This window comes from Papio anubis, chromosome 12 (genome assembly GCF_008728515.1).
Source record: "Papio anubis isolate 15944 chromosome 12, Panubis1.0, whole genome shotgun sequence".
In the NCBI taxonomy this organism is placed as follows: Eukaryota; Metazoa; Chordata; class Mammalia; order Primates; family Cercopithecidae; genus Papio; species Papio anubis.
Window position 1 is genome coordinate 103,513,505 of NC_044987.1, and position 22,802 is coordinate 103,536,306.

Below are 22,802 nucleotides of genomic sequence, written 5' to 3' on the forward strand. Positions count from 1 at the left end.
TAAGGATAATGTATATCTAAAGATATATGCATGCTGAAATACCATGAAGTTACAATATATCATTAGTGCTTGATACTGGCTCTGTGGATTATTTTAGAAAAGTCTCCCTTTGCCGCCCTAGCTAGCAGCCTGCTTTAGGGCAAGGAGTACAGAAACAATTTTACTCTTTGCCAAAGCAATACATTATTAGAAGGGTAAATCTATTACAGAAAATAATGTAATTTATTTCAAATGTGAATTATAAATTGTTTTTTAATTTTTTGATATTTAAAAATTATCTATAAATTATCATTGTTGTCATTGATATTAATATGGCGTTTTGGATTTTTCCTTTTTAAAATGTCGAATATGTTAAATGACAGGCCAAATCATATATTCCTTCACTTCTTTTTTTCCCCCAACAGATTAGGGTGAAGAACCAGACGGGAAAAAGAAGTTTACTCTTTAACTGGTATCTTTTTATGGTAGCTGGTTAGATGAGAGGCTGTCCTGCAAAATTATGTTTTCAGAAGATGTTTCTAAAAGTTGATTTACTCCAAGTTTAGGAAGCAAGTATTTGTGTGAATCAGCAGGGTTTAGCTAACCTCTCTCATCCTAACTCTATCTGAAAAGGAGAGAGGGATTCTTAGTTTCTGTCAGTGAAGCACCAAACATTCCTTCGCTCTGAGAAATGAGGCCCTAGAAATTTTCAACTAATGTGTTCAGTTGTCACTCTTTCTCCTACTCCCACCTCCATTGCCGTTTAAAAAACCTCTCCCACTTTGCCTAAACAAATCATATCATTTTGACCAAGAAGGATGCTAAAGATAGAGATCAGTTCTGAACTTAATTTTCCCTATGAGCAGTGAATGATTATTACTCATCTGGTTTTATCTAGTGCTTCTGTCGTGTAATATAGGAATTGGGGGAAAAAATTAACAACTCCTTTCTTGTGGAGTGAAGAAGCACAAATGAACTTACCCTGAAAAGTTCTGTTACCTGAAGGAAAATAATTGAGTGAAATTGGGGGAGTGTGTTAATCAACAGAACTTGAAATTCGTTTTTCTGAGTATGTGATTTTATTTATTAGAGATTCTAGAAGTTTGCCTTGAATTTGAGACAAATTCACATATGATTTTGAGTTAATCCACCAGTGCCTTTTAATTGTAACATTTATAAACATCTGTCATAGAGACTGATTTCTGCTTATCCCATGATGTGGGTTCATCAGATGAAACAGTATTTGCAGGTTATCAGAAGTGCTGCCCCTTAGCTTCATCAGCTCCTGCTAATAGCTGATAAAATTATATATAACTCTTTAAATTTCTAGTATTCCTTTTTACAGCTTCCCTTCCCCTAGCTCTTACTTGCTCAATTATATACTTTATGGGTAAAGTGGTTTTAGCTATTATTTCAGAGTATCCTTCTGAAGAGAAATTGATTAGTTCTCCAAAAATGGAAAGACTAGTATGATTCTCTAGGGCAGGGATTGGTAAAATTATGACTTGAACATGGGCCAAATCTGTCCTGCCACCTGTATAGTTACTAGAACACAACCACACTCTTTCCATTTACATATTCTCCATGACTGACTGCTTTCGTGCCACAATGGCAGAGTTAAATAGTCTTAACAAAGACAGTATGGCCTTATAGTAGTTACTATCTGGTTATTTTTAGAAAGTTTACCAATCTTACTCTAGAGAAATTTAACCAGAAAGGCACTCAACTTAGAGATATTAGGCACCATGTAACAGCCTTGGGCAGGAGTGAGTGCTACACTGTATATAGACTATACGTATACTGAAAACAGGATATATGGTGTATATGGAATAGTAAGAGCTCCTTCTTTTATAAACATGCCAGCTCCCCAGAGAATTCAATTCATTTTGAATACCTCATTTTTTTAGCCACTTTTATTTTTTATTCTCTTTGTCTCTATTCCTCTCCCCACCTCTCTCTTATAGGTTTATTGAGGCATAATTAATGTAAAAAATGATACACCTTGAAAGAGTCTAATTTTTGATGGTGCGAAACCATCATCATGATCAAGATGAGCATATGCATCACCTCTGAAGTGTTCTTGGTCGTCTCATTCATCCTTCTCTCAATCTAGTCCCCAGGCAAACACTGGTCTGCTTTTTGTAACCCAGTTTTTAGCTGTTACAAATAACATTAATTTGAGCATTCATGTCCAAGTCTTTGTGTGGAGATCTGCTTTCATTTCTCTTCAATAAATGCCTTAGTATGTCTGGGTTGTATAGTAGGTGTGTTTTTAACTTTTTAAGAAACTGCCAATATGTTTTCCAAAGTGGTTGTACTATTTTACGTTCCTTCTAGTAGTGTATGAGAGTTCTAGCTGCTCCACGTTCTTAGCACTTCAATCTTAAATATGAACATAGCCAAGAATCACTGGATATTTAAGGGAAGCCACTAATGTGCAAGTCAGAGCAGGCCAAGAGAATTGGAAGGGACAGTAAAAGAAGATATTGCATCAGTGAAACAAGGAGAGGATGCTAGAAATAAAGGAACAATTAGAAAATAAGAACAATTCTTGATTAACAACAAAAAAAAAAGGTTGGAAAACAAAATTGGAGCTGTCTCTCAGTAAATAGATGGAAGAGACAAGGAGGGGGATAGACAGCAGAATAGAGAAAAATTTTAATAGGGTCACCCAGAAAGTCTCATGCCTGGCTAATAAAAGTTCTGAGACAAGGGAACAGAGAAAATGGAGAAAAGAAAACCATCCAATAACTAATACAAGGAAATGTCCCACAACCGAAGGGCATATAATTCCAGATTAATAGAATCCACTGAGTGCCTAAAACAGTGAATGAAAAAAACCTCATACCAAGACACAACATGGTGAAACTTTAGCAAAACAAGAATAAAAGATCCTAAAAGCTTCCTCAGAGGGGGGGAAAAAAACAGTTGCGAACAGGAATTGGGAATCAGATGGCATCAGACTTCTCAGCAACAACAAAGAAAGTTAGCAGTCATTGGAATGATGCTTTACAAATTCTGAAAAGTAGTGATTTCCAGTGTAGAATTCTGTACCCAACCCATCTCTTGATCAAGTCTGGGGATAGAATAGACATTTTAAGATATGCAGGGTCACAAAACTTACCTCCCATACATCTTTTTTGAGGGAGCTATTGGAGGAAGTTCTCCATCAAACAAGAAAGTGAACCAATAAAGATGAAGGCATTGATTCCGAAAACAGGGATTTCAGTATCAAAGAAAATCCCATTTGATGAAGGGAAAAACTTAATAATTCTTGTACAACAGGTTTAGAAAACAGCCGGTTTAGTTTGGACAGGAGGATGGAAGACTTAGGAGAAACAAAGCTAAGAAAGTGGACCAATATAACATACAATGTGTTTTGAGCCATTATTGAGAGATATGTTATAGTTTCTTTGGAAAGTATGGGAAAGAATTAATTGTAGAATTATAGAAAACCAAATGAATGACAAAGCAAGTCAATTTTAAGTTCCAGGAATAGCAAAATGTTGTATAAGAAGTATAGGTGTCTCACCAATTAATTAATGTTATTTATATAACAATACAAGCCTTAAATGTGGATTTAATCATTAAAATGGCCATGCTATCCAAAGCAATCTACAGATTCAATGCTATTCCTATTAAATGACCATTAAGGTTCTTCACAGAACTAGAGAAAACTGTTTTAAGATTCATATGGGATCAAAACAGAACCTGAATAGCCAAGGCAATTCTTAGCCAAAAGAACAAAGCTGGTGGAGGCATCATGCTAACCGACTTCAAACTATACTACAGGGTCACAGTGACCAAAACAGCATGGTACTGGTACAGAAACAGCATAGACTAATAGAACAGAATACAGAACCCAGAAATAAGACTGCACACCTACAGCTACCTGATCTTCGACAAACCTGACAAAAACAAGCAATGGGGATGGAATTCCCTATTCAGTAAGTGGTGCTGGGATTGCTGGCTAGCCATATGCAGAAAATTAAAACTGTAGCCCTTCCTTATATCATATACAAAAATAAACTCAAGGTAGATTAAAGGTAAAACCCAAAACTATAAAAGCCCTGGTAGGTAACCTCAGCAGTATCATTCAGAACATAAGCATTGGCACAGATTTCACGATGAAGATGCCAAAAGCAATTGGGCAAAAATTGACAAATGGGATCCAAATAAACTAAAGAGCTTCTGCACAGCAAAAGAAACTATCAACAGAGTAAACACAGCCTACAGAATGGGAGAAAATGTTTGCACACTGTGCATCTGACAAAGGTCTAATATCCAGCATCTATATGGAACTTAAACAAATTTACAAGAAAAAAAACAACCCCATTACAAAGTGGGCAAAGGACATGAACAGACACTTTTGAAAAGGAGACACGCATGTGGCCAACAATCATATGAAAAAAAGGTCAACATCACTGATCTTTAGAGAAGTGCACATCAGAACCACAATGAATGGTTCCATCTGCTTAGAAATAGTCTCTTTTAATATCAATGAATTCTTAAGTAAAAAATATTACTTTATATAGTATAACATAATTTTATATGAGTATGTGCTAAGATTACAACTTGTGGTTTCTTGCCTTTTTTCTTTCTTAGAGCTGTAGGAGGAGACTAGAATATTGGCAGTAGGAGTTGAAGTCCATCATTTCTTTAAACATTTGTTTTTCAAAAGTTTATAAAAGTAATTCATGGTTGGGGTGTAGTGGCTTACACCTGTAATCTCAGCATTTTGGTAGGCTGAGATGGGAGGATTGCTTGAGGCCAGGAGTTTGAGACCAGCCAGGCCAACGTAGCAAGACCCTATCCATGTTTTTAAAAAGTCATGCATATTTATTTGGCAAATTCAGTAAAGAGAGAAATCTAATTTAACTGTGATCCTACTTCCATGTTTTAGATCCTTTGAGTCTTTTTTTCTGTTCCATAAATGTATATTAAAAAATAAAATGGGCTGGGTGCGGTGGCTCACACCTGTAATCCCAGCACTTTGGGAGGCCGAGGCGAGTGGATCACCTGCGGTCAGGAGTTTGAGACCAGGCTGACCAACGTGGGCAAAACCCTGTCTCTGCTAAAAATACACACAAAAAATTAGCTGGGCGTGGTGGTGGGTGCCTGTAATCCCAGCTACTTGGGAGGCTGAGGCAGGAGAATTGCTTGAATCCAGGAGGCAGAAGTTGCAGTGAGCCAAGTTTGAGCCACTACACTCCAGCCTGGGCGACAGAGCGAGACTCTGTCTCAAATAAATAAATACTACAATGGAGGCTGGGTACAATGGCTCATGCCTGTCATCCCAGCACTTTGGGAGGCTGAGGCAGGAGGATCCTTTTGAGGCCAGTTTGAGACTAGCCTAGGCACCATGGCAACATCCCATCTCTACACAAAATAAAAAATGTTAGCCAGGTGTGGTGGCATGTGTGTAGTCCCAGCTACTTGGGAAGCTGAGTCAGGAGGATTGCTTGAACCCAGGAATTCGAGGTTACAGTGAGCTATGATCATACCTAACTGCACTCCAGTCTTGGCGACAGTGGAACCCTGTCTTTTAAAAAATAAATAAATAAAATTGAGATTGGTATTATACTTATTATTTTAGAAATACTTACTTTGTCTATATCTTGAGCATTTCTTTACATTCTTAATTATTCTTCAGGAATAATAGTTTTTAGTGGCTTGATAGTATCCTATCATTTGGGTAGGGTATCATATATACAGAGTTTATTTAATCAGTTCACTATTTTTAGACATTTAAATTATTCACAGTTTTTTACTGTTACATGCCTAGCTTTGCAGTGTACATTCTTGGACATAAATATTTGTACATAATTTTGATTATTTCCTAGAAGTAAAAAAAAAATCAGATAAGAAATAAATAAATAGATGCTTCTACACATCTTTGTGAAGACTTCTTCAGTATGTTTAGTAGAATCTAACTCCAACTAGCTTAATCTTGAAGGGGAATTATTGGAACTGTATTAGGGCACCTTGGGTGACCCTGGGGCAGTTTTAGGGGCTGGAACTGGAGTCTCTGTCTCTTGTGTCTCTTCGTCTTTCTGTGCATCTGCTTCATTTCCGCTGTCAAGAGATTGACTTTCTCAGCTTTTCCTGTATTCGTAGCAGGCAAAAGGCTCTGGTCACTGTGAAGTTCCCATGTTTGTATCGTCCCCATTCTAGACACTATCCCAGACCCACTGGCTTGTTCTCATTCCAGATTTTGGAAAGAGAATGTAATAAGCCTGCTTTGAGCCAGGGGACCATGTTACTAGTACAGACATGGCTAGATCAGAGAGCCCATCTCAGAGAAAAGAGTTCTGAGTTAGGCAGATAGCCTAGAAAGTTTCTGAAGCCTTTTATGTTACCTAATTGCTCTCTAGAAAGACTGTGCATGTTTAGGGTCAGTCATTTTATTAAAGGAGAAGTTATTTAACATGCTGGATGGAATTCCTACCTTGAATCTAATGAAAAGTTTTAATCCTCAATTCATTTGGCAAATAATTATCGGGCACTTCCTATGTGCCAGGTACCTTTCTAGATGCTGAGAATATATCAGTCCTACAAGACTAAGTTCGTGCCTGTCCTTTTTAGTCAGCTGTTAGAAGGTGAGTTTCCTTTGAATTGCCCTTCAAAATATCCTTTCAAAGTCTTAATCAGATTTCATTTTACCAACAACATGACACAGTTAAGCCTGGTGTAAAGAGGAAACACCTATAATGTTTCCTCTGTTGGATACCATTCATTTTTTTCTAAGTAAATGATTGGAAGTTGTGAGGTTATGATACTTGACATCTAAGAATGTTAACAGTTTAACCTTTCTCCTCCTCTTACCCCCATGATAGGGCAGCAGTAGAGGGTAGGGAGGTGTTCAGGCTATGACTTTCTAGTTTCTGTTTTCTGCAGGTTTAAGTGAGATCCTTCACATTTAACAAGGCTTTGTTAAAGGTGAGATGTTAGGGACTAGAGTTCTCCAGGTTGGAAACTTAACTGACAGAAAAACCTTTGCAAAGTAGGAAAACAGGTATGTTTTGAATTTCTACCAAAAACAAATTAGACTTTTTTTTCTTTAATTTGTGCCTGTCAGTCAGGTTAGTAGTTAAGTCACTCACTGACAAAGTTGAAAATAGTCTGTGTGAGACTGGAGTTTTAGAGGAAAAATTCCCTTAAGCACCATATTTTTACACTTGGCTCCTCTGAGTCGGCTCTCATCTAGAAAATTTATGATGCATTTATGCCAAGGTTAGTGTGGAGTGCCTTCTCATGAGACCCGATCTCAGTTTCATAGGTCCTCCTTCAAGTGAGCTAGGGTAAGTTCTAGAACAGCCTAGTGCCTTTTGCACTTGTGAGACCTCTTGCTGCTGGAGTTAGGGTTTTAGGTGATTTTACTTATTTCAGCCTGAGTCATATAGATGACATTTTAAAAGAGATACCAATTCTCTTTTTTCCTCTATTTGAAAAGCAAAACATGGAGAACAGAAAGTACAGTTTTTCTCTTTATAGGTCAAGACATTTCATTCGTTTTGCAGTTTCTAAACCAGCCTGGGTTCATTGGGAAAATAAAGCCCTAATGCACTTGGCACCTAATACACTCCTGTGCATCTAGATTGATAATTGAGAAAATAGTCACTGAAATATTTGTGTTTTTTGGTTTAAATGAGGAATCCTGGCTGAGGAAGGCTGATGGGAAACCCTCTCCCATAAAACTTGTAGACATGCAAAGATTATAGCTGAGTTGAGTGTACATTGATAGGGTAACTGCTTATGTAGTTCTAAGATGGAAAATAAAAAGGTCTTAAGCATTACTGGACATGACCACTGGACATGACCCAGTAAAAACCGTTCTGCTCTTAGTTTCCTTAGGCACAAAATGAGCTTGGGGGAAAAAAAACTCCCAATTGTAGTTTTTATATAAACCAAAACAGATGAATGTCAATAATATTTTTTGTGTGCTAACATTTTAATTTTTTCAGCACTTACTATAGCCATCTTGACTTTTTTTTTTTTTTTTTTACTGTATTTAAAGCAAAAAAATCAGTTATCTTTAAGCTGAGGTACTTGATTAGTTTTATTTTTATTTTTTTTTATTTTTATTTTTTGGAGACGGAGTCTCGCTCTGTCGCCCAGGCTGGAGTGCAGTGGCGCAATCTCGCCTCACTGCAAGCTCCACCTTCCGGGTTCACGCCATTCTCCTGCCTCAGCCTCCCAAGTAGCTGGGACTACAGGTGCCCGCCACCACGCCCGGCTAATTTTTTGTATTTTTAGTAAAGACGGGGTTTCATCGTGTTAGCCAGGATGGTCTTGATCTCCTGACCTCGTGATCCGCCCACCTCGGCCTCCCAAAGTGCTGGGATTACAGGCGTGAGCCACTGCGCCCGGCCGATTAGTTTTTAAAGTAGATAAACAAAAAGCACCTCAGCCCACTGTTTGTGCTTATAAATAATGTAATTGTTTTATGGAACTGAGTCCTGGGGAGGAGGACAGCATAAGGATTGTTGGCTAAAAGTGTCAGAGTTTTCAGGAAGCACAAGGATTCTATAGCTAATCTGAAAGTTTCCCTTTCTAAGGGTCTTTTAAGCAGCAGCAAATGCGAAATAAATCTACATTGTATTTCTGCAACTAAATCCTGATTCATTGATTGGGAGAGCCTTTATTGGTGAAGTAAACATACAGGTAAAACAGAGTTTCATGGGCCATAAAAATGACATTGTCTCTCTTGAACAAGTTCAGATATCTTGATGTTAACAGAAACTGTTAATTTCTCCTGTCTCCATTCTCCCCGTTTTAGAAAGACTTTTACAAGGACCTATTTTTTAAAAGTCCAGTTTCTCTTTTTAAAATCTTGACTGTGATATTAGCTCACGCTAATTTGAGAACTATCAGGGTTTACAGTTCTTAAAGTAAAAGTTTTCCTTTTGTCCATCACCTCCATATTTAACCTAGGACATAATTGGAGTTATCTTTTTCATAGAAACTGACCCACACAGCCCAAGCCAGTGAAAATGCAAAGCCTGTTTTGCTCTCTGAATCCCCTGCCAGCTATCCCATGGAATAAGATTGGAGTTACTGACTGTCTTGAGAAAGACTTAATGAAAACAAAATTGCTAAATTGCTACCTAACTTAAAAAAATGTAAATAGTTCTGTTTTCTCTGTATAAGATGAGATTCAAAACTGGAGGCATTAAATTACATAAAGGGTATTTTGTTACTTTAAGATAGGAAACAGAGAAGCAATAACTTTATTTTTAAAAAAAACAGGTTACATGGAAAACTTCTCATTGAGAAGGTATTGCATGAGCTATAAAGAAGCAAAAATATTTTAAATGTCAAGACTTTCAATAAAAGGTGCATTAAAGAGCCTCCTGGTGGCAGCAGTTCTTTGTCGCCAGTGTCCTCATTTGAGACACCTGCCCAATGGGAACTGATTCTGAATTAGCAAAACAAAACTATTCAATTTGCCATATCCTTTTAACGCCAAGTAAAATAATGTGTTGAGCGTTTAAAAATTCTGATTTTAGGCTTAGATCGTGTTATATTTTCAATGAATCCCCTACTATGTAACTTATAAATGCCTTAAAGGTAAATCAGGGAGTCTGCATGTAAATTGTTGGGCGTCTATGTTAAGAGATTCCATGACTCCTTCTGCCTCTGTGCCTGACAGTCCTTTGATGATGTAATGTATAGACTTGGTAATTTTGTTGGATCTCAGTTCAGATGACCTACTAGTAAAGGGATGAATTGACTGCTCTAGGGAATTGGAAAGGTCAATGGAAAGAAACCTGTGGCTAGCATTTGTATAACAGTAAAAGCTCTGTGGAGAGCAAAGTCTCAACTGACTCACTGGTTTAATTGTCACGCCTCATTCTGAATGCCGGTTCTAGTGGGTTACTGTGTACTCTATACTTTTCCCATCAGTTGTAGACCAGTTATCAAGAGTGAGTTGTGTTTGTTTCCAGACTTGATTCTGCCATTTGTTCTTGTTATTGCAATTTAATTAACCATTATTAAACCAATGAGTTTTAAAAAACCAAGTTGTTTTCATGAAATCTATAATTTAATGCTTTGGAAATGATAAAAAAAAATACTAAAAATTTGCTGCTGTTATATTTGGGTAAGAGAACTATAACAGAACGGGGTAAATTATTAATGTCCAGAAGGATTCTACATTCAGATTGCTTCAGAGTATCTTAAGTTCTCGCCATAATTTAAAAGTCCAAAATGGAAATGGTGGAGGATGCACTATAGTTATGGTTTATGAAAGACAGACATTTTGGCACTCTAACCTGTAGATCCATATAAACAGAAAGTCTGGTCCTATATTACAAGATTACCAAATGAAGGTTCATTTAAACTAAAATAAAATGCTTAGGTATGCTTATCAAATTTTTGTGATTTCCTGCTTTGTATGACTTTTTTTCCTTATCTGATCAACTGCTGGTCCTATTCATTACTGGTTAAGAGAGCTTCTATTGTATTGCTTCAGGGTACTAGACCTGAAAGGTAATCTTTCAGCATTTAATTCATTCATTCACAAATATTTATGGAGTATCTATTGTTTGGAGGCATTCCACTCAGCCTCAGTGATGAACAAGGCTGAAAAAGCTTCTCTTCTTAAGGAACTTACCTTCTGGTGGCATATTAGTGAGAGTATAGTGATTTGAATAGTAATGATTTTTCTCAACAGTTGTAGAGTAATAAGATCTAGGCTTTGATTTGAAGGCCAGTGCCACATCTTCTTGTAAACTGCTGGTTCTCAACCCTAGCTTGTACCCTAATAAAATGAAAAGCTTTTGAAAAATCCTGCATACGGGACTGCACCTTAGACCAGTTGAATCAGAATCTTTGAGAATGGCACCCAGGCATACAAAGATGTGTAGGAGTAGGTAAGTGGATTTTAGTTAAAGTTGTTTAATATTGCCCAAACTGAATTGGATAACCCCAAGCCAATTTGACATAGCATTTTTATTCCTAAATCATCTAGGGGCAAATCTGTATGTTATTAGTTTGTCAGAGTTAATGATTTGTTTGTTTAAATCTTGCTAGAGAAGAAACTTTATGTAATATAATTTTCAAGGGTTACTATCATATTAATACTCTGACTTTCAGCTTTTCCTTTTAGAAAAACATTTTTTAAAATGAGTTGATTGAAATTCTTTTTTGACTATAGTTAGAGGAATACAACTTTTACCAGTGTATTTTAGTTTTCAGAAACATTTAAGTGGGTCAGAAGCCTCAAGAAAAGCATCATATATTTTATTTGCTTAAAATATTAATGTTCAACTTTCTTCCTCCACTGCCACGATGATGCTTGTGAAAAAGCTTGTGGCGAAGGGGGGGCAAAATAAGCAAGATCTGAATGGAATCGTGGATGCTGCCAATTTTTAGCAGGTTCTCCAAGAGAAAGTGAAAGGAAAAGCTTGGAATCTCGTTGGAGGGGTTGTAACCATCACATGCAGCAAGAGCAAGGCCACTGTAACTTTTGAGGTGCCTTTTTCCAAAAGGTTTTTGAAATATATCACAAAAAAATCCTTGAAGAAGGATAATTTATGTGATTGATTGCACATAGTTGCTAACAGCAAATGGAGTTACAAATTATGTTACTTCCAGATTAACCAGGTAGAAGAACAGGAGGAAGATGAGGATTGAAACTCATTTATCTGGAATATTTTATATGAGTCATTGAATAAGATGGGGAACAAAAAAAATTAATGTTCAGCCTATATGAAACACTGATTAAGGTTAGAACTCCATGCTGAGCCATGGGGTTCTTTTTACCAGTCATAGTATATATGTAATTATATATATAATGAAGAAAGAATAATTGATGTCAAAGATACTGATAACATCTTAAAATAAAATATCCTCTTAAGAATGATTTCATTTATACTTAATCTTTAGGTCCAGCAACTTTGGAGGTTGAAAGTATAGCACATTTATGATTTTTCTTCCTAGCTCTTGCAAAATATTAGTTGTGCATTTCTTGCTTTTATTTACACACTTATATCAAAAGAGGACTAGAAGTTAGTACCCTTTACTTTTAGGTATTTGTTTCACTAGTAGTTCTTTCATATTGATATTTTGTAAATCAGTTACATATATTATAAAAAGTGTTTTATTCTGCTCTCCATGAGAGATGTGATCTAGTGTTCTGTGAAACCAAACATTTATCAGGACACTAAATCAACTTCCAAAATACACATTACATTTAATTATGAATTTTGAGTTGAAAATGTAGTCCTAATCATTCAGTTCTGCCTTTAGAATAATAATGCTTTGGGAGCAGGTACATTACTCGAGGCCCTTAGATTTTCACCTTATTGTGTAGAAGTAGCTTCTTTTCATCCCTGATTTGCCTTCATGTGAGAATTATTCTTCTACTTCATCTTGTAGCACATGTGTATCTGCATGGGCATCATACACACGCACATGCCCCTTAAAGATGGAACTGTTAATTTTCCGTTTCTGTGATCCCTTTGCTTATTCATCATGGTAAGCCTGGTAATGCTGAGACCAGCTCGGTCGGGGAGACCGTAACCCAGCAGTGCTAGAGGAATTAAAGACACACACACAGAAATATAGAGGTGTAAAGTGGGCAATCAGGGGTCTCACAGCCTTCAGAGCTGAGAACCCCAATAGAGATTTACCACCACGTATTTAATAACAGCAAGCCAGTCATTAGCATTGTTTCTGTAGATATTAGATTAACTAAAAGTATCCCTTATGGGAAACGAGATTAACTAAAAGTATCCCTTATGGGAAATGAAGGGATGGGCTGAAATAAAGGGATGGGTTTGGGTAGTTATCTGCAGCAGGAGCATGTCCTTAAGGCACAGATCGCTCATGCTATTGTTTGTGGTTTAAGAACGCTTTTAAGCAGTTTTCTGCCCTAGGTGGGCCAGGTGTTCCTTGCCCTCATTCGGGTAAACCCACAACCTTCCGGCGTGGGTGTTATGGCCATCAATAGTATGTCACAGTGCTGCAGAGATTTTGTTTATGGCCAGTTTTGGGGCCAGTTTACGGCCAGATTTTGGGGGGACTGTTCCCAACATGGTAAGATGGCTTGGTCAAAGATGTCCAAGAAGGTGGAAAAGCCTTGCTAACTGGAAGTAAAAGGGAAAATATTTAAAGATTTACTAGGCGATTAACTGCTTTGATAAAGATTTCATCAGGGCACATGGTGAAAAACTGATAGAAATAGAATATTTTCTTACCAGCACTAGCAGCTAGGAGCAATTTAGCTCCATGACTATCTTACTTCTTCTATCCCTACCTTTTGTTTTAGTTAAAATATTGTTGGCTCCTGTGTAGTACTTAGCAGTTTTCAATTCTGTAAAGTAAACATGTTTTTTTTTTTTCTTATCGGAGCTCAGAAAACTGATAGGCAGTGAGGTTGAATGGCTAGTACAAAGGTATTCGGTAGGTGTATGAGTGAAGACTCTTCTGCTTTCCAGTGATAGAAACTCAATTCAATGTTGTTGAAGGAAAAGAGATTTATTGGTATATATAACTAGTAAGTTCAGGGATATAGCTGCTTTCGGGCATGGATGGATTTAGGAGCTTTAGGACACTTTCTCCCTCTTTTGGCTTCATTTGCTTACAGGCTGCCCTGTACTGGCAGAGGTTACCTCTGGCAGCTCTAGGTTTACAACCTGCCATTTAATCACTCCAATGAAGAGGTAAGTTTTTTTGTTTGTTTGTTTTTTCCTGGAAGTACCAGCATAGAGCATAGGCATGATTTTTAGGTCCATTTTCGAATCAGTCATCCTTTTGTGGCTGGGGAACTGGAGTCCCCTCATTGTCTGGGCCTGGGTCACATGCTACTCCTGGATCATCTCAACCTTGACTATTGACTATTCCATTGACTGTTTTCATAGGAGTAAACTTTGGGAGGCTACCTTATATTTGGAATTCTACTAGTAGTTTGAAAAACATATGGGGGAAAGGAAGTTTGATAGAAAAGCTATTTTTGGATATTTTAAATGTTCCGACCATTGCAAGAAGCTCCTGGTTTCTGTACAGAAGAATTTTTGTCCCAGTTTACCTTTTCTTCTTCTGCGTGTTTCCCCATCCACTATCACCTTTCTTTCTGCTTCTTAGCTTAAGTCCATTCCTTCATCCAATCCTTTGTCTTCCTCTAATGTCTTCCTCCGTGGGAGCAGAGACCAGTTTCCTCACTCCTGTGAGTTGAGACATGATGACCATTCTCTTCCTTCAAGGGAAGTACTACAGAATGGAATTGCACATTGGCATACTTAAAAACAGCTGGTTAAATGAGAATTCCATTTTCCCTGTGTAGACAAGAAGCTTTGTGTTTCTGAAGACCAAAGTCAGAGTACTCTGTTTCAGGTTTCCTTAGGCAGCTTCAACCCATGTGTCTCTCGAGGCCACAGAAGGAGTCTAGACACTGGAAATGAAGGCCTAGTAAACTCTTTTGTGCCCAAGATGGTATGAGAATGGAGGCGGGAGGTAACGCTAAATGCTCTGGTTTTCATTCCGACTGTCACAAGAATAAAAATGACCTAACTGTATTTTGGGCCCCCAGGCAGCACTGAAATGACATGCCACCTGCTGACCTAATCCATTTCATTTCTGGTACTAGGATAGCCAAAGCAATTTGCTCAATTTGCAATTGACTATTTACTCTTTAAAGCAGCGATGATTAGATCTAGCGTAAGAAACCACATACTTTATTTATCAAGAATTAAAACTTGAAAGGTGGAAAGTTATCCTTTTTGGAAGAAGCCATTTAAATGTGGTGTATTTTACCTCAGAGAGACTAACTATGCTTTTAGAAAGCTACTTTTTGCTGCTGTTTCCCAGGAAGGAGTACAATCTGCTGATGAGATTTAAGATAACAGAAGTGTTTCTCAGCAGCAGCTGAATGGGACAGAGAACTCAGAGACTGCTATATTTATCTTTAGGTAAATTTTTGCAATTTACTAGAAAAAAATCCGTGTAGCATGCAAGCAGATTAACTCATGTTAATCCAGCAGCTGCTTCTCTGGCAAATAGTAGAGAGGGGTGTATGTCATAGCTGTAGTCCTGCACACACACTCAGGTGCTGGACATACTTCTTTTGTCTCGATGCCAAGAGCCGCATAGGCTGATGTGTTCCTGTTTCCTCAATTTTAATTTTTAAAAATCTTATTAATTCCAATTCTTTCTCTTCGCCATTAAATTGAAGTAATTAAAAATTGTAAATTATAGTTTCAGGAGCTTGGACCATGCTCTTGAACATTGTACATTATACTTCATGTATAGTACTGCAATTGATGAATTAAAATTATGGAAGTACCTACTTCATTCCCCTCCCAGAGATGCTTATGTCAGTAAGTAACATGCTGGCAGAATTAAGGTGTCTGCTTCCAGTTCAGCCCTCTTTTATTTCTTGTTGCTTTTTGTGATTCGGCAGCTATGGAATTTGCCTCCCTGCATGGGCCTCTCAGAAGCCAGCTCTCCTGCTCTCCCCAACATGCTCACAGTCAGCAGAACAGGGAAATCACACTGATCAGCACACCACTCAGTTGATCAAAGTAAGCCGGCCACTTTTCTTCAACAAGACCCAGCGGTATTAGTCCCCATGCCTTCTCCTGCCGTGAGCAAGGCCACTGGAATGCTGCTGGCAACATTAGTCTGTATGTAAAAAAGCTGCTCATGTTCCCTTTACCATAGCTTTGGCCTAGGCCAAGTTAAGGGGGGAAAATAGGAGGCAAATGTCCTGACAGCTAGTATCTCTTCTTTCTAAAACTTGGCGTGAAGCATTTCCTTTCAGTGGCAATCCCTAGTGGCAATCGCTAACTCTGCTGGGGAAAGACTTGCTAATTTTCTTTTAATTGCATAAGAGCAGAGCAATACAGCAAATTGAACATGTGGTGACTACATGAAATATATGATAGAATATGGTCTTACTTTGATTGAGCTAATCACAGGTCTGACAAATATACAAAATTAAAATAAGCCACATTTTTTAGTACTTAATCTCTTGATTCTGTTGCTTTTTATTGTTTGCTGGAGAGTCTTATGTTGTTTTGTAGGGAACCTATGGTTCTCAGTGCTAATTTGTTGGATATAGACAGCAGTTTGCTATTCGTGACTCTAATGGGTGCATAATTCCCTTCCTTGTAAACAATTGGCATTTCAGTACAGTTTACAATATGGAACGTGGAGGGGACCCCCTGAGTAGGACAGTGGCTGCTCTTTGTCACTTGCAGCTGTGTTTGCAAGGGAGCATGCTGGCAACCAGCAAGGAGAGTGCTGTGACAGGTGGGAAGAGCAAAACCAGAAATATGCTTCTCCTTTCTCCTATCCTCTTTCTATCCCTCCTTCCCCCCCACACCCTCTTCTACCTGACCTTCTGTTTTTCTTCTCTTCCCCTTTTAGAAGCCATCTGTTTCCCTCTACCAGTTCTATTTGGCTTGCAGATGCCACTGTACAGGAATACACTGTGTTGAAGCTAGCCTATGCTTGACCTACTGAACGTATGTATTTGGGCTGGGTTCAACCTAATGAATCAAAGGGAATGGTGAGGGCATAAAAAATTTCATAACTTATACACAGCAATTATGGAGACTCAAAAGGACAACATACCTTACTATCAGGATTTCAGAAATGATAGAGGACTTTTTAAAGCCTGGCTCTGACAGTTCTGTGTTACTTTCTCTTAGAGATGGGAACAACATTAGTTTGTGTGTAAAAAGCTGTTTATATTGCCTTGGCCTGGACCAGGCCTAGGCAAGTGGGGAGAAAAGGAGGAAAATGCCCCAACAACGATAATCTCTCCTTTTGAAAACTTGGTATGAAGCATTGTCATCCCTGCTGTCAGTGACAAAAGCTGTCATTCTGCAGAGCTAGTTTAGCTGTTCCCTAACAGACAGCTAGTTACTACAGAGCTAGTTTAGCTATTCCCTAACAGACAGCTAGCTAATAGTCTCCCTTCTATGGTCTACCTTCAATTATCTATTCCTCAGACATTGCTGGTGGGAATGTAAAATGGTACAGCCAGTTGAAAAACAGTCTGGTAGTTTCTCAAAATATTAAACATAGACTTACCATGTGGCTGAGCAGTTATTCCTAGGTATATATATTTCCAGGTATAGATCCTAAAAAAATGGAAACATACGTTCAAACGAAAAAACTTTTTTTTTTTTTTTTTTTGAGATGGAGTCTTGCTCTGTCGCCCAGGCTGGAGTGCAGTGGCACCATCTTGGCTCCCTGCAGCCTCTGCCTCCCGGGTTCAAGCAATTCCCCTGCCTCAGCCTCCCGAGTAGCTGGGATTACAGGCGTATGCCACCATGCCCCGCTAATTTTTGTATTTTTAGTAGAGATGGGGTTTCACCATGTTGGCCAGGCTGGTCTCAAACTCCTGACCTCAGGTGACCCACCTGCCTCAACCTCCAAAAGTGCTGGGATTACAAGTGTGAGCCACCACGCCCAGCCCTCAAACAAAAATTTCTACATGGATGTTCATAGTATTATTCATGGCACCCAAAAAGTGGAAACAACCCATCAACTGATGGATAGTTAAATAAAGTGTGGTATATCCATGCAGTGGAATATTATTTGACAGTAAAAAGGAATGAAGTACTACATGTAGAATGATACATGCTACAACATGGATGAATCTTGAAAACATTATGCTAAGTAAAAGAAGCCAATCACAAAAGGCCTCATACTGTATGATTCTGTTTGTAAGAAATGTTTAGAATATGTACCTCCCTAGAGACAGAAAGTCAATTAATGGTTGCCCAGGGCTGGGGGAATTGTGGATATGTATGAGTGGTTGGGGAATGGGGAGTGACTACTAATGTCACAGGGTTCCTTTTGGGGCAGTGATGATGTTCTGAAATTAATTCTGGGGTTGTACAACTGTGGATATGTTAAAAGCCATTGAATTCTACACTTCAAGCAGATGAATTGTGTGATACATGAATTGTATCTCAATACATCTGTTTTAAAAAAGTATTACATATTTCATTTGGTCTCAGGGCACTGAAATGTCTTTTAATTCAAAGTTATACTGGCTAGGAGAACCCATATTTTCAATAAAGGATACCAGCCTAATAATGGTAATAACTTATTTGCATAGTGTGCCGTTGTTTACCCAGAGTTTTCACATGCGTTATGTAATTTGATCCCCACTGGACCTCACCATGCAGATGAAATTGACACAAAGAAAAAGTGACTTCTCTTAAGCTTACACAACCAAGAATTGGTAGAGCAAGTATTTAATCTCAGGCTTTCTGGTTGTTAGTCACTGCCTTCTTGTCAGAACAATGTCAGAACATTGCAGAGAAATAATAATATCTTCCAGACTCTTCATTATGCTTTAACCCTTTCAGTTCTTGAATGTGACTAGAAAAGTCATTCACCACCTCTGTCTTGCTTTCCTTACCTGAAAAATGGAGATAATAATGCTTCCGGGCTGGGCACGGTGGCTCACGCCTGTAATCCCAGCACTTTGGGAGGCCGAGACGGGCGGATCACAAGGTCAGGAGATCGAGACCATCCTGGCTAACACGGTGAAACCCCGTCTCTACTAAAAGTACAAAAAATAAAAAATAAAAAAAATAATGCTTCCTAACTAAAAGTCATTTACCTTCTTGACTTGGTTTCTTTATCCGGAAGAACAAACCAGGAATATTTCCTATCCCTTGGGCACATAATGAAGACTAACTAATAAAAAACAATTATAAAATACCTTACCAGTCTATAAAAGTGCTTCATAATAAACCATCAAGGAGTATTGTTTTTCCCTTTCTTTCATGTTTTCAACTCCAGCAATGTATAATAGTAACCACTTATGTCACTTGTCGCTAAGGAGTTCAAAGCATTTTACAGACACTATCAAATTAACCCTCCCTACATCCCTATGAGTTACATAGGGAACTGGTATCAAAAGAGCTAGAGCAAAGTAACGTGCCTGAAGCCTTTATCTCAGGCTGGGTCTATACTGTACCAGTTGCTCCTTAATTTCTCTGTAGTGACATTTATTTGGTCAACTACATTTATTTTCTAAAAGTTTGTTACTTGTTAAACATGAGAAAAATGTTTAAATAGCCTTCCTGAATCACTTTAAATTAGCTTAAAGTTTATCAGAGGTAAAGCTGTTTATTTTGACCTGCCCATGTCATCCTCAATCTAGACTAGCAAACAGGTCAAACTTCTGAATATACACTTTTGACTCGAACTTTCATCATGGGGAGCAGTGACAACTGTGTGTCTTGCTGCGTGGATGGGAGAAATCCTTGATAAGGATTTGGAAACTACTCTCGTTTGTCCAGACACTCTTCACAGAGCGAAGGCAGGCTTCTTTCTATGTTGTTGGGTTTTATAGTGTGTTTACATGTAGAAAGCTCATTTGCCATCTGCATTACCACCTAGATCTTCACCGCTGCCATCGTCATTTAATATTATTTTTGTCTTGTGGCGTAATACCGTTACCAACCCTTTTGACAGAGAAGATATATGAGGGAAATATATGCGCAAAATGATTAGAAAGGCCTCTGTGAGATTGCCTTAGAATGGCTTCTAATAACCATTAGAAAAGCAGACTGAAGCCTGACCCAAACAATGGAAAACATTAAATCCTGGCGTTTCTCTTGCCCTGTGTGAAGAGAAGCTCTGGTTTGTTGTTGAGGCTATCCTGGCAAGGTTTTTCGGTTTGGGTTTGGTTTGTTTTGGTTTTTGGTTTCTCTTTTGCCATATTGATCTCTCATTTTGCTTGATGGGGAAATACTTTTTTTGCCTCCAGAAGTGGATTTCCCTTGCATATTAGCCTTGTTGGTGTGCTGCCCCATAGGAGGATGGCCCCAGTGCTATTGGCACTGTCCTGTGTACAGTTAATTAAACCTCCTGCTGTGGACCTGGATTTCTGCTGCTGCTGTTCACTGATGTGTGTGAATTGAGTGAAGCACATGTGCATAAGCTCAGGGACACTCATGAAAACAAACCCTGAAAATAGCAAAAGATGGAGTCAGGGCAAAGCCTTCAGCTTTCAAATAAGCTTGGTAATCTGGCTAGCTGAATGCCAGAGCTCACAAAGCTGAGAATTGCATTTCTGAAGATAAGACAGACTCTTTTTGTGTTTTTATCTTTTCTTCCCAAAATGTATTGAGTTTTAATATGGTACTTTATCTCTGTAAGCAAGAAAACAGACCCCGTTGTGAACTCTTGGGCTATTGAGTCCAACCCAGTGAGGAGTTTATCCTCATTTTTCTGGTGACCACATCTCAAGGTAAACCATGAGCAGAGTCTTACTAGGACACCTGGCTGCCATGGTCTCATAAAGGGGTCTTGGAGCAGAAGGGGGTTAAGAAACTCACAGAAGGCAAGAGTAGGGCTTCCAAAAAGTCTAGTAACCTATGTGTTTTAGAGAACAGATAGTGATTTCCTTTGAAGTTAGGCCCCTTCTCTTTTTCATTTAACTAAATATTCCAAGAGAGAATCTTGACTTCTAACCATTCTTTTTTTGACTACGTTGTAGTGCTTTGAGTCCTTGTGATTCTGTTTACTAGGATATAAAATGCTAATTTTAGAAGCTCTAAAATTTTTTCCAATTCCTAGCTTGCTTACTTGGGTAAAATATAGCAAGTGATTAGATTGGAGTAATAGTAGTGTCCTAAAAACATACCAGCCACTGAATCAGACAACCTCTCTATTCTTTCTCTACCTTTCCCAACTCCCCTCAGCAAGTTTTGACTATGTATTTTTATATGAAATTCATCAGCCAGGAAGTATATTTTTAGCCTCTCCTTTGTGTTAATACCTGGTGTAATAATGTGTGCTAATGCTTATGATCTTTCATAGGGAAAAAGAAATAAACACACATGGTAGACCAGGACAGTACATAGTGAAGAATTAGCATGTGGTATAGATAATGAGAAGAGAGAAAGCAGGAACAGCTTGGGAACCCAATTGGGACTTTGCTCCAGAAACAGAAAGAATGGAGGCATTCTGAGTCAGGGGAGTCACACAAGCTAAGGCAGCGATATAGGAATGAACACAAAACACAGATAAGAACTTTGCTATATGTGTAACACTTTTCATAAAAAGTGTTGGGCCACAATCAAAAATAGGATTAAGTAGTTATGACAGGACCTGGTACTAGAAGGCCTTATATGACCATACTGTGCTTGCCTAGAACTACACTTGCTTTGAAAGCTTTGATCAGTTCCTATCTTTTGAATGGAATACTTTAGCATTTGAAGGGTAAAATGAGCTTATATTGGAGGAAATAAGGTTTCATTGGCCTGTCTGCTTTTTGTGTGTGTGTGTTTTGCCAGGGCAGTATATTCAGAGAATTAAATCAGTTCTTTATCTTGTAGAAGGGAGTCAGGTATATAGTTAAGAAAGCAGATTTTTTTCATTAAAGGGAATTTTATTTCATAATTGTGAAATTTTGGCCTGTTTGCTTAGAAATGAGACTGTTTGTGAGTGAAAGCACAGGTTTAATGTTTAATGTTTAGAAGAGTTTGGATAACTGTTACAGAAGCAAAATGGATTTATAACATTGCTTCCTAATCTGGGTTACCTGAAAGAATAAGAGAAGTGCTGCATATCCCTGTGTGAAGGTTACACAGGTTGCTACTTGAAATGCTGCTTGTTTGGAAAATAAGATATGAAATCCAAATGGGGGTGGAAAGGGGAGGGGAAAAAGTAGTACCAGGATCACTGGAAGTGTAAAGATTGGGAGTTTCCGTTGTAAGTTTTCATTCTAGATTTGAGTAGGTCAGCTGACCCTCAAATTTCTAATTACTTCATTTACCTTGCATGAATTTTCTTTTTTTTTTTTCCTGCTCATTTAAGGTGCATTTGGTTTAATAATGTATTCTCAATAAAGCCAAAAGGTACTTCTAGCTGTACTATAGAACAGCGTTTGAATAGTAGTTTGATTTATCTTCCAGTTTGTTTTCCTGTATCTTGTGTTAATAGTTGCTATTATTTATCTCATTTAAACAGTAGTGCTTAGGTTGAAACTTGATTCTAGTCAATTTTATTATGATGAGTTTACCATCTTTTCAAATGTAGTACTCCTGTAATGCGTTGTTACTCTATGATGAAGGTAAAAACAAATTTACAGCTGTTAACCACAATCTTAACCTTTCCTCGGTTTGCTTGATTTACTACAAATTAAATTCTACTATGCTTGATATAAATCATTAAGTATATAATTTGAAGCAGTTGCTGTGATCCATCTTTTACTGTTTTCTGCACTCACATCCAAATGTAGAACTTCAAGTCCGAAAAACAGTGAAATGATTAGAAAACTGCCCTTCTGGAGTCCTAAGTGAGCATTCATTTCAATGTGGGTATATGACATTGGGGTCCTCTCAGCTCTGAGTGGGAGATGCAGACATTGCATTCAGGATGAAATGTTTGCTTCTTGACTTGTCTGCCTGATTTAAATATTCATACTTCACCAGAAGGAAAAAGCTGCTGACTTCTAAAAGTGGGTCAGTTTTTGTTTTTTTTTTTAATGGTCCTTTTGGCACTTTGTAACATGTTAATACTGCCTTAGAGATGGAGAACAGTTTGGCAGAGCGCATCTTTATCACTTCAGGGGCCAAAGCTTCACTAGGCCAGTGGAAAGAGAGGCATTGCAGATATTAATAACTAATAAGACTGTGATATTGGCTTTATTTGCCACTCTGTTTGCTTTTCTAGATATAGAATGTAGTATGTTAACCAGAAAGGATTAATTTGAGGAAAACTTTGTATTGATAAAGGTGATGATGTAAGTAAACAGCAGTAACCTGTATCTTCAGATGCATGGTGTTTCTGAACAAATTCCACAGTTACATAAATTTGTTTTATTTTTCTATTTGGACATGATA

At 38.0% G+C, this 22,802-nt stretch overlaps 1 protein-coding gene across 47 annotated transcripts in view; it reads left to right on the forward strand.

Annotated features, from left to right (window-relative positions):
* Window positions 1-22,802, forward strand: part of PHF21A (PHD finger protein 21A) — a 191,392-nt gene that overhangs the window by 56,162 nt on the left and 112,428 nt on the right. Inside the window, exons 2-3 of one of the 47 annotated variants that reach the window (XM_031653514.1) lie at window positions 15,383-15,503; window positions 16,351-16,448. The exons of 45 other annotated variants lie outside the window; for them this stretch is intronic. In XM_031653514.1, coding sequence (XP_031509374.1) covers window positions 16,431-16,448 — 18 coding nt within the window. In that variant the 5' untranslated portion in view covers window positions 15,383-15,503; window positions 16,351-16,430. The remainder of the gene's footprint in view (window positions 1-15,382; window positions 15,504-16,350; window positions 16,449-22,802) is intronic. One more of the 47 variants, XM_031653513.1, reaches the window with a different exon arrangement.